The sequence below is a fragment of the Cyprinodon variegatus genome, unplaced genomic scaffold, assembly GCF_000732505.1.
Source record: "Cyprinodon variegatus isolate N-32 unplaced genomic scaffold, C_variegatus-1.0 Scaffold890, whole genome shotgun sequence".
In the NCBI taxonomy this organism is placed as follows: Eukaryota; Metazoa; Chordata; class Actinopteri; order Cyprinodontiformes; family Cyprinodontidae; genus Cyprinodon; species Cyprinodon variegatus.
This window is the reverse complement of record NW_015151343.1, coordinates 94,252-107,278: the sequence shown is the minus strand read 5'-3', so window position 1 is coordinate 107,278 and position 13,027 is coordinate 94,252. Positions and strand designations below refer to the sequence as shown.

The following is a 13,027-nucleotide window of genomic DNA, read 5'->3' as shown; positions in this document are numbered from 1 at the left end:
CCCGAAATCCCACATATTCCGTCAGCAACCCCCGCTGCGCTGCAGACCGCCTGGGCAAAGCAAAGCCTACAGCCTCCACTGCGGCTCCCGTCCGCTCTGCTCTGAGTTCCTTGGAGATCGTAGAGGGCATGCGCAAGATGATTAAATTCAAAGCAGCAAAACATACGGAAATGATCCAGGGTTTCCTCGGATCATTAAAAATAATTACAATTCATACATTTATTTATTTTATTTTCATTATTATTGGATTTCGGGGTAACAATCAACATTTACCGAACTGAAAACCATGACCAGTACTGATATATATATATATCAGTACCAATATTTATTTACCACTGACATTTTTTGTTATGCCCATTACCTTAACAGAATCATCGTGAAACTATCTTGCGTTTCTGAACACGTCCTCCACAGATGGAGTGGGTCATTTGATGTCAGTTTCTTTTTCCCGTCGCATTCTTCTCCTATTCAGAATGCTAATGGGGACATTAGGATTTCTTTGGCATAATTTTTGTGCCACTGACCTGACAACACACTTAGACTGATGTGCAGCTTTTCAACTGCCACCCCCTCACTCACAACCCGTCTGCTGGGGGCTCACCTCTGAGAAACTCTACTCTACATGTGCTCTCTTGTTTCAGTGCTTTACTTCACACGCTCGGCAATGTTTCTGCATGCTGGCTGTGCAGGTTGCTTGCAATAATTCCCCATCCCTATGTGCTGGATTTGCTGTTTTTCGCGTCATCACAAGTTTCTGCAGTGTTGTTGAGTATTAAATGTCTATCGGCCGAAAACCAATGAGGCTCTTTTCTGTCATTTTCTGCCAAAACTGTTTGGTGGCTGAATTTTTGGTGCATACCTATTAACCAGTCTTATTTCTCTCCAAAAACATTTGCTTCAAAAGCTTTTAAAAACTGAAAAACCGGTCCCAGAAACACTGGGAAGGGAAACACTTCATGAGATGTCTCCTGCCTTACAAACAACTCATCAAGTCAAACCTCCAGCACAAAAATCTATGATCGGCAGATACTTTGATCCAACACACTTTGCACTGAGCAGTTCTATTCTGCTACAGCGTAAAATCTTTGTTGGCTGTTCACTTTGGGGCATGGGAGATAAAGAGGCTGCACTGTGGTGATGGGAAATCATTTTATGGACTTGTGTTAGCAGGCATTAAATGCATAAGTTACAGCTGTGCCAAAAATCCATCGATGTATGACGACTATAATAAAACCTGAATTCCAGAAAGGTTGGGACAGTCTTTAAATGTCAACAAAAGGTAATGGTTGGGGCAACATTTTACCCAGAAAAAAAAAAATTAAATGTTTCAATACAGACATTACCTCCAGCCACTTTGTCTGCTCACCGTTTCATTCACGCATGAAAATGACTGGGCCTGGCAGACATCAAATGCTCGTTTTTAAAGCAGGTAGGCTGTGAGCACTTGCACTTGTTTCTGCATAAACGATTATCAACATAAGAGAATCTCCAAGACATTATACTTTAATAATTATAGTATTACTACAGAAGCTATGCAAGTTTTTGTTATAGAAGATTATTTTGTTTATAGGAATGTGTAAACATCATTAGCATGCTTTTAGGAGAACAAAGCAGTCCTGCCTTCCTGATTCCTTTCTATATTTTTCATGGCAGTATAGAGCTAAAACAAGTTACTCCAAAGAAACCACATTTAAAAATGTGCACTTCTTTTGTTTAATGACACAATCGCATGTTCCCTTTTCAAAACAAGATCGCCATGAGGGTCGGATCACCCTCCACATCAGATCAACCATCAGTAACTTGAGAGCAGGATGAGTCATTTTTTTGCAAATACCTAATTCCAAGTCACTGTGTGTTTGAGAAGAGGAGGGCCTGATCGCCATCCAACCCAACCTAAAGCCTTCTGACAATCACGTGCTGTAGCTCTTCACAAAAATCAACATCACCTGTGACCTGTGGCCTTGACTGGCTCATATCTGAGGCATGGCCCCCCGCAGCTTGGTTGTGTTGTGGGCTTGAGTGTCGGAGGGGCTGCGTTTGTCATGCTAATCAGCTGGCCTAACCTCAACAACCCAGACATCTGCTGGCCTGCGTGTGTCAAGCCCCACATTCAATTTGTTCCCCCAGATACAAAAAGCAGATAAGACCCTTGAGGCTGGTAAGAAGGGGTGTGTGTGTGTGTGTGTGTGTGTGTGTGTGTGTGTGTGTGTGTGTGTGTGTGTGTGTGTGTGTGTGTGTGTGTGTGTGTGTGTGTGTGTGTGTGTGTGCGCGCGCGCGCGCGCGCGCGAGTGCACACAGCCTGAAATCCTTTTATTTCAAAGCATGTACTAGAGCAATAATTACATGCAGAAAGAAGAGCCACAGTTAATATTTGGGTGCTCGTGTGTTTTCTCATTATTCTGTATATGGGTGTGCACACAAATGTCCAGCTCCTTTAATAACTAGACACACAGCATGGCTTATTATTCACGCAGATACACACAAAAGTGTGTGCATGTGTGCCACTGAATGATGGGAAAGGGGCGGGGGAGTTTGTTTAATGGACGAGACAGGGGACCATGGAGATTAAGCTCCCCCCAGCTGGAGGCTTTAGAGGAAAGGCTGGGGGCTGTTCTGTTAATTCAAGTGGGCTTAATAATGCCAGTGCACCCTCTGCCCCTGTCCCTCCCACCACTACATAAGATCTGGAAGGAAATGCGTGATAAAGGGAGACAAGGAGGAGGAGGAGGAGGGGGTGGCTGTGTGTGTGTGCATACAACCTGTGGCCATCTCTGCAGTTGAGCATGAGCTCGGGGGACTTGAGAGATTTCCCCTCCGTATTACTCCTGCTGCTCTCCTTCTATGGTACCAAGCTTTTATGTTGTTCCACTTTCACGCCACTGCCAGCTTTGTTGAAGCTGCATTAGGATTAATCAACACCCAAACAATATGGCAAACATTGTCAACTGGGTCAGGCACAGTGCCACAATCAAATTATCTTGGGTTTTTTCTGTTGACCAATGAACTGTAGTCACAGCAGCAGATTCATTGTGATTTCCTGTAAAAAGCTGCAAAGCAAGGATACTTTGCCTTTGTGAAATGTCTAACTAGCTCCCCAGTAAACTGAGGAAAAGGGATAGGGACGATGTGTGAATATGACAGAAAATCACAGAACGCAAGTAAAAGTGACCAGGTTTTATTTTCCTGTTACAATTTTTCACAAATATCCAAACACAGCAGGTCCACATCCTTACCCACATTACAAATATCCCAAGGCGCATTTTGTGAAAGAAACAGGTTCGTCAAAATGTATTAAATACCATTAGCTCATAGAACTAACTTGTGATATTTTAAATTGTTTTGGGAGCCATTCCACTCTTTCCCCAACATTTATGGTAAGGGGGTCGCAATGCCCTCCCAGTTGCATGCCTTTCTCCTAATTGGGGGTAAAGTTTTCTTTTGCAACAATAAAGTAATTTCCTTTTTCAAAAAAATCTAAAATGTCTTATAGTACACATAGTATTCACACAAGAGCATGTTGCTGTCTCTGTAGGGTAAAGCATTCACAGTTCAATCTGAAAGTGGACTTACGCACAATACCCACATTTCCATGCATGGACAGGGTTCCTATTAATGTAGAACAGACGTTTAAAAACTTTAAAACTACAAAAACTTACGGTAGTACTGCTCTTATTTGCTGAACAAGGTGTCAAAGAAAGTTGCAAAGGACACTCGCCCCATAAAAGCACTAAAACTAGAGGAAACACTGGCTTCTGAGACCCTTTGCACATTACAATGTTTTTTGGTGAAAACTGAAAAGTTTTGTATGACTTCTAGTTAGTGTACCCCACAATGGGGTATTTTTTATTTTATTTTTTTGAAAATGGTATTATTTTGGTTTCAGAACAATCTGGTGAAAACATCCCAGGCTGTTTTGTCATGTACGAAGGAAAAACTGAATTAAGTGCACGCCACTTACATGTCAAGTATGACTTATTAATAATGACTTAGTCCTTCTTTCCTCAGCGGGTAATGTACATAATCATGATGCAAACAAATAATCAACTTAAAATTTATTAGCTGATAAATTGTTTGATAGATTAAAATTTGCTTCAAGTAGTTAACTGATAACGTTTATTTAGAGGGAATTTCTTTCAGTGTTGCCAATGTCCAGCAGAGACCACTGTTCATTCTTACACAGAGTCTTACTGGCTTTTGTAAAACAAGTAATGCCTGAGCAGGGGGGGCATGCAAGAGTTGAAGCATGAATTGATCGAGAGTCTGGTCCAAGATAATTTACATCGTTTAACAGCGACAGTGACAAAAATTAAATGTAAAATAGGGTTGTCAGTGAAATTCTAAACTCTATATCAATACTCGATATCAACATTATTGAAGACTTTAAAAATATATATCAATCTCAACATGGGACATGCTTTCTCAGCAAAAACAGTGTGAAAATAAATACGAAAATAACCCAGATTTAAACACAATTTTAGAATATTTGCAGGTTGATAAATGTATTAAAGGCATGCTATCAGTAAGCATGGTAGATGTGGAAGGCTATTGTAAGTTAACGCACCTAATGGAGCCAAGTTGAAACATTCTACAAAGAGCAATCAGAACAACTTGTTTAAGAAAATCAATCACTTGTCAGACGGAATGGTGGAACGAATACTTTGAGGATGTCCTAAACCTGCACCGACATGCCTTCTGTGGCAGAAGAAGAGATGGGGCTGGATTCTTTCATCACACAGGCTGAAGTCACAGAGGTGGTCAAAGAACTCTATGGGGGCTAGACTTCAGGAATGGATGAGATCCACCCCTCAGTACCTTAGATGTCTGGATGTTTCTGTGCTACCATGGCTGACATGCCTTTTTAAAATTCCGTGGAGGTAAGGGACAGTACTCCTGTAACGGTAGGGTGTTAGTTCCCCACCACTACAAGGGGAACCGGAGGGTGTGTTCCAACTTTAGGGGGATCACACTCCTCAGCCTACACCACAAGGCCTTCATATGGTGCTGAAGAGGAAGAGTCGAGCTGACTGTCAATACTCGGCTTCAGCAGGGAAATTTGCCAAATCGGTTCAAATGTGTTTTGGAGAAGGCATTCAACAGTGTCCCTTGAAGTTTCTTGTGTTGGGAGCTCCAGGAGTTCAGAGTTGGGTGGCCCTTTACTAGGGGCAAATGGGTCTCTGTACAGAGCAGGAGTCTGGGCTGCATTGCCAGCATTAGTAAGGTGTATTCCCATGCATGTTTGACTCCAGCAGGGCTGCCCTTTTGTCACCACCCATGTTTAAAACCATTAGGGATGAGATTTTCTAGGCACAGCCAATGACTGTGGGTGACCAGCGGATTTTGGCCCTGCCTTTTGCTGGTGATACGGTTCTGCTGGCTCACTCCTGCCAAGACCTACAGCATGGTAGTTCGGAGCAGAGTGCAAAGGATGAGGATCTGCTCCTCCATTGTTCTCAACCAGAAAAGGGTGGCTTGTCCCCTTTAGTGTGGAGGAGAGTTCCTGCCCAAAGTGGAGGAGGCATTTCTGCTGCCGCTGTAGTGCATTGCGCCATAAATGTTGCAGCGAGCGTAATCTACATTGCATTTTGAAAAGTTGAGCCAAACTCCCGAGCGCTTTCTTAGCCAGGCTTGCTTTGTAGTAGTTGCCTTTGATGTCCTGTTTTTGTGCATGTAATGCTGTATTCCTAAATACTATGGAAAGGCAACCACTCTTTGACTGCATATCAGAATGATGCATTTAGGTACGGAAACATGGTTGCCTTGCAATAATATTAATGGGCTCTTTCTTTGTTCAAACTGCCAACACTTTTTCTACAAGCAATAGTCGCCTAAAATGAAGAGCAAGAAGCAATTATTTTATAATGGTTAAACTTTAAATTGGTTGTTTCTGAAGGCTGGTGAAAACTAGCTGAAAATGTCCAACTTACTTACACAACATATTGGTAGATAATAGCCGTTTCTGAAAAACTCCCCATATCTATAGCCATAGCTCTATGGAAAAAGCCTAAAGTAAGACGTGGGAATGTTGTTTCTTGCAGAATAGGCCTTTAACATATGATTCAAGAGGTATCTCAACATTTTATAGTCTTCCATAACTTTTACAAGAACTTCAACAACATACAGACTTTTAGGCATCGGTATCTGTCAAAATGACAAACATGAAAAAAGACACGTATCTCCACATGGCCCAACATATATTTGTGTGAAACGGAGGAAGCTGTAGTTCTAAAGAAAATGCCTGCTTTAGTCCCAACCCTCACATTTATTCCTGCATCCTGGGGTCTTGTGCTTGGATCAGGCGGCATAATTGCACTCAACTGGATTATAAAACCAAAACAAAAGCAGGAGCGGAGTAAGCCATCTGCTTCATCTCGGAAATGGTGAGGTGTTAGCCCCTCAGGGAGAGAGACTCGACAATTTCAACCAAAAGAGAGTAGGATGGTTGGCAGAAAAAAAAAAGCCCAAGTAAAACAGAAACAATTAAGCCATTGCCATTTTCTGCTCTTCCTTGCACAAGAACAGCGTGTTCCTGTCAGCTATCACCTGGGCACATCCACTGTGTAACAAATACTGCTTGGACTTTCACATATTTCAACCAATTTAATCCTAAGATTTTTCCCCATCAGTCACTTGCGTGTGCTCAAAAAAGGGAGCTTTGCACAGATATGTTCAGCTGTGAGTACGCATGAATAACAACCCCCAATAATGGAGGTGGTCACAGACAAAAACAAGCACAAAAGTTCCACATGGCAAAGATTTTATGCTGTGTTAGCACAATGAGAAGAAAAAAGGGAGATATGCGGCAGGTAGGGGCTCCACACATTGCAAAAGTAAGAGATATAGATGATTGGTTGCTGTGATTGTTAAAAAAACTGATCAGTGATCATTGATTACATACTTTTAGATAAAAATTGGTTGATTATGATCGCTGGCCAATCGATCGGCAACACCACTAATGTTTACAGGTTATAGAATCCCATCTGTGGCCCAACCTATTTGTTTACTGTGGGAGCTATGTCCCCACACTCTTACATTGCCTTCACCCAGAAGCTCCATATGTCACACAATTTAAGGGGGAATTAACAGCTTTACCAAAAATAGAATGTGTTTGACATGACTATAACGCATATTAGTATCGTCACTGAACACTACAACATTGAGTGCAGTGATGACTAACCCATATTAACACTGCTTTGGGTAGACTTATCAAGATGTCTTTATTATTCTGTGGCCTTTAGCAACTCAGTTCGTATAACTCAGTTTTCTGTTCTCGCAAAATGGTTGATCCATTTGGATGCACTGCTTAAATGAGAAATCTTTGCGGTTACACCTAAACCTATCTGCTTGAGGATGGGACCATCCATCGTTTAAAAATTTTATAGCAAAGGGCCCCTTATTCATAAGAAGAAAAACATGCCATTTGTGGTTTGTCAGTTTGCCATCAGGTTTTGGTACCATGCAGTCATTAAGTTAGATATAAAATTAATAGACTATTCTAGGGTAAAATGTGAAACTTTTTGCTGATTGGCAACAATACTAAAGAAAAAAGCAGTTATTTTAAAACAGTTACCATTGAAATAAATGATTTAAATAGAAAGGAAACATAATGCAGTAATGGCAAACTTAACATGCATATATTAACTCATTGCTGTGTTATGAAGCGATTTTAGGACCTTAAGGCCAGGTACTTTAAGGACACTGTGTGAAGAACCGGTCCAAACAAAGTCTACACTTGTTATGCCCAATGTGCTACACAGCAGGGTAATTTCCAGTGAGCGATGAGCTCTCACAGCTGGAAACTCAGGGGGTGGGATACTGCCTCCTGTGACTCGAGCTCACAGGAGGCAGTATCTCAAGTAGAAAGCACAACATACAAAGCAACTATCTGTTCTTTACATAATTCAAATGGGTTCCTCTTTGTGGTAACATTAACAGCCTATATTTATTGACAGGCAAAATTACAGGAAGTGAGTCTAAGGCAACATACGGGTCATCAGCAAACAGTAAAGCACAAACTCATAAGTATGGAGAACTGCGGCAGAACACAAAAAAAATATATATTTGCAAACTAGTTTCCCTGCCGGGTGGATAGAAAAGGTCTGGAAGAAGTCGGGAACAAATGCCATGGACATTTGCTTCAATTCACATTGTCGCCCTGGGCAATTTCTATATTTTCAAACCTGCAAATAACCTGTTCTGACTGTAAAAAAAAGCCATGCAAAAAAGGAAAAATGTTTTGGTTACAACATTGGAAAATGCAGAAGAATCTTCTGCTGCCATTGACAACCTCTGTGCATTGTCATCAATAATGTGATGTTCAAGGTTCTCTCATCTATATTGTTTTTAAGTTATTTCCTGATTTGCATGGCTTCTAAGTGATGATCTTGCGCTTATCTTTTGGCCACCAAGGTAATTTCATTTTGCATAGACATATTCTTTCTGTATCAGCCAATACGTTCACATGGACACCAATTCATTTGTGCACTCAATTTGTTATCCACTCCTATTTTTTTGTTAGATCTATCATTAAATATTTCTGTGGAGAAAATGGAGAGGCAGAAATACATGACTAAAGATAAACTCTGTTTGCTGAGGAAATACTACAGGAATAAATAAGAGGGGAAATATATGAGTTATTAAAACTAAAAAGCAAACTAAAATAATTAGAAAATAACATAAAGGATGGAAAACCTGCTTTAAATATATCTGGGTGATCAAAAAATAAGACCAATTAAAAAAAAAAGGTTATGGAGTATATAACAAATAAATACACTTGACATAAATGTGTAAAGAAAAAAATACAGCATCCCAGCAAAAAAAGCCAAGAGTAAAATATCCGTTGTTCAAATAAAAAAAAAAGAAAGAATAAAAGTGCAGAAATCAATTAGTTAAAACTATATATATTTTTTTATATATATCTGTAGTTTTTAATCAGTCTGTGGCATTTAATGGCTCACTCAATTAAATTTCAATCCATTATTTCACCAACAATTTCTAATTATGAGTCACTTATTTATGTAATTTTAATTATGGCACGGTTGGTCCTCCATAAGCTCTCCTATGTGAAACAGTTATATTAGTGTTGAAACATGAGTGTTTGACCAATGGGCTCCCAGCCTGCCCTCAACTGAGTTACTGTTACCAAGGAAACCTGAGATTTAAGGGGAACCGCACCATGCGCATATCCAGTCATACACAATATTAAATTATACAGTGTTATGCATGCGTATTGGGTACTTGATTTCTAATATTATGCGTCCGATATGTAATTTATCATACTGGAACAATAAATATAAAAAGAAAAACAAACATGAGTTTTTACTCAAACAATACCAGCATCTACTCGGAAATCCGGACAGCATTTTGACAAAGGAAAACACGCCAAGCCTCCATATTTGCTATTCTGTTTATTTCATCCTGGAGAACTTACGAGAAACTTGGCAGTGAGCAAATAAATAAATAATTACAGGAAGTTTCACGCATCGTTTGCATTTACTACCTAATTGTTGAGCACGTTTCAAATGCAAAGAAAAAAAACAACAACTTACTGAGTGTCTTGATTGTGGAAACATCATGTCAGGTCCTTGTTTGTCGCTCCAGAAAACGACTTGTGTAGCTCGGTGTTTATAGATCCCCCCGCTGCGTTGCTCCTTTGTCCAAAGCTAGCTTGGTGGAGCTGTCCAGGGTTAGCAGGAGGACAGGCTAACGGCAGCTAGCGGAACCCTGCTCTAACAAACGAGCTGAACGCTGAGTGATGCACTTTGCAGCGTTTAGGGAGAAACCGCCTGCTGTTGTCAGCTCCAGTTGTTACCTGCTGCCACAACCTGGGATTTCACTGCGTCTATGAGCAGCAAACTGGTTTAAGCCGGTTAATTCTTCAAAAAGCTGTCAGTTAAAATGATTCATCGCCGCTGCGAGGTTTCCGTGGCCAATTCAGCGCCTGTAATAAGGTTATGCTAAATTTTCTTGTTTCCCCGTTTACGCTAAGCTAAACCTTTAAAATGTAAGCTAAACTATTTAAAGATGTATATACTAGTTTTAGTTGAGCACCGATGCAGGCCAAAAGCTGTCCGTTAAACTAACAAATCTCTTGTTTCGCTCCAATCAGAGCAGTGATGTCCAGCTGGTTGAAAATGAGTCTATCCCTTGAACGCAGCAGCGGGCGATAATAACCGGAGTGGATTTTTGGACAGCGGGTGTGAAGCCCAGCCAAAAAAAGAAATTAAAATAAGGTAGTGTGGTTCGTGGAGCAGCTTGCTTTAATGACAGAGCAGAAATGCTAGTGAGAACAGAGCAGCCTCGCAGAGAAATGAGCACAGAGCAGATCTACACAGCGGGGATCTATCTGCCACTTGAGCGGCCTGATGTGTGGGCAAACAGCGCCTCTAGTGGATGATTTGGGAAATGGAAGAGCAAAGAACTTAAAAAAAAATACATGACTTGAATACAATTTAAGGACACATTTTCTTCATATTTTGCCTTTAAAAATCTTATTTCTAGCTGTCATTACGTTTCTTCTTCTTGTCATTGGATTTATTTGCGGTTGGCAAAAAACATTTAGTAGTATTAATGCCACTTACTGGTATGGAGTGTGGTTCATGATGGACTATCTACTTAATAAAAATATTTTCTAAAGAAAAATAAAGAAAAAAAAAACTACATACACTTATACATAACTTTGTATTCTACTCTTCTATATCATACACACATTCGTCCTCTCTATAATCAAATTCTATTTAGTTTTCTTTAAAATTTAAATAATTATTTGTATGTTTACTCCCCAAATTCTTCCTCAAAATATGTAATAAATTAATCTTTTCCTTAATACATTCAAACTCTCTTCTCATATATCTTCACTCGCTTTCATATTTATGACATTCCAGTATAACATGTTCTATTGTTTCATATTTTTCACAGTAATTACATTTGCCAATAGCATGCTTTTGAGTTTTGAAAAGTATATAATTAAGTCCTGTATGCCCAAATCTTAACCTTATCACTCTCTCTTCCTATTTCGTCTTCCATTTCTTCTTTTTCCTACTATCTTCCGAATTTTATAAAATCATCTTCCTGTTTTTTCTTCATCCCACCTTTTTTGCCATTTTTCCATCAATTTTTCTTTAATAATACTCTTTCCCTCTGATTCACTTGTTTTAGCTGTAAAACTAATAGGATTTTGAATTGCCCTCTTTGATTATTACTTTCCTCCCCTAATTCTTCCTTAAAACTGTTGTGAAAACGTTTTGCTAAAATATAGCTCAAAGATCTATTATTCATATGCCTTTATATATTCAAATTTGTGTTTCATTGCAATGAAAAAATTCAATGCATGCCTTTTAACAGCTGGAACAGAAATACATTTTCTTCGATTTTGCTCAATTTCATTAGTTTTTCATGCGCTAGACCAACACCAAGTAGCACAGGATTAGAAATTGGGAGAAAAAGTACATAATACATTATGGCTGAAGGTAGGAAGGATCTTCTCTAGCACTCCGTCTTAGCAGATTGAGATACCTCCTCCCAGAGTCAATCTATTGTTGTTCTTAGTGCCCTGAAAGTCAAAGATAAGAGTTGTGGAGAAGTTAAAAGCTGGGTTAAGTGTTAGATTTCCCAAACCTTAACAGAAAATCCTAATAGGGGTGGCCAGGCAATAACCAATGTACATTGAGGGGTGGCCGAAATGCACCAGAACCTCAGGCTCAATCTACACTGTTTCAACAGGAACAAGCACAACATCCATATTTCCTAAAAAAAGACAAACTATACTTTCCTGCAGCCTTGATCTGAAAAGAGCTCAAATTCTGTATCTATCATCTTTAATGTTAGCATATTGATGTGCATAATTAACTACAGTGTTTCTGTTGTCAAGTAGTTGTTAAAAAAATATATATATATATATATATATATGAAACATTTAAATGTTTAATAAGTTTGGACATTCCCCTTCAGAGTATTACTGCTGCCACCGTCTGAATTAGAGGGAAAAAATGGTAGGGGTGGCCAATGATTGGCTGAGGGTGGCCATGGCCACCCATCTAGCTCCGTCCCTGAACCTTAAACATCTCTATGAGCTCTGTTCAAACCATCTGCCAAAATGCCCACGTTAACTTTCAATTCACAGGTAGATGGATAAAACCAGTGAGAGGCTGCAAAAGACCTCAGATTGGGGGGAAGGATTGACCTTGGAACATACGAGCAGACATCGCAGCATAATCACGTATCAGAATTGTCCAGTCAAAATCCAGCACTGAGTCAAACTAAGAATATGTTTAAAGACTTAAAACCGATAGACACTCTTCATCCGGGCTGCAGCTTTAGCAGAGACTGTAAAACTGTCAGTCTCCAGCTGTGTGAAGGTGAGACATCTCTGAAGAGGCTTACAGCTGTAACTACAGCAAAATGTAGTTCCACAAAAATCGACTCAGGATGGCTGGGGGGAAAAAAGAAAAAAAAAAGCACCATCCATTTGATTCAACATCACCATCATAGAGTACTGCTGCTTTCCTAGATCATCAAATGTAAATGAAAAATACTGAAGTTTGTAGTTCTATCAAAATGGTAATTTAAAAGGGTACGCATATTTTTGTGGACAATGTAATTTGCCTTTTCCCTATCACAGGGTTTATACAGTAATGAGTAACTCTAATTTAATGCTTTCTAATGCTCTTTTAAAGCTATTAGAAATTATTTTAATGCCATCAACAAGTACCCATGACTCTCGTGTATATATCTGTATATACACTATCGTTCAAAATTTTGGGGTCACCCAACCAATTTTGTGTTTTCCTGAAAAGTCACACTTATTCACCACCATACGTTATGAAATGAATAGAAAATAAGAGTCAAGACATTGACAAGGTTAGGAATAATGATTTGTATTTGAAATAAGATTTAACATCAAACTTTGTTTTCGTCAAAGAATCCTCCATTTGCAGCATTACAGCATTGCAAACCTTTGGCATTCTAGCTGTTAATTTGTTGAGGTAATCTGGAGAAATTGCACCCCACGCTTCCAGAAGCAGCTCCCACA

At 39.5% G+C, this 13,027-nt stretch overlaps 1 protein-coding gene across 2 annotated transcripts in view; it reads right to left on the bottom strand.

Annotated features, from left to right (window-relative positions):
• The window catches only part of aes (amino-terminal enhancer of split), a 49,453-nt gene extending 39,134 nt beyond the window's left edge, over positions 1 to 10,319 (bottom strand). For both annotated transcript variants that reach the window (XM_015397836.1, XM_015397837.1), the window contains exon 1: positions 9,546 to 10,319. In XM_015397836.1, the coding sequence (XP_015253322.1) occupies positions 9,546 to 9,572 (27 nt within the window). In that variant the 5' untranslated portion in view covers positions 9,573 to 10,319. The remainder of the gene's footprint in view (positions 1 to 9,545) is intronic.
• Between the last annotated feature and the right edge of the window lie 2,708 nt (positions 10,320 to 13,027).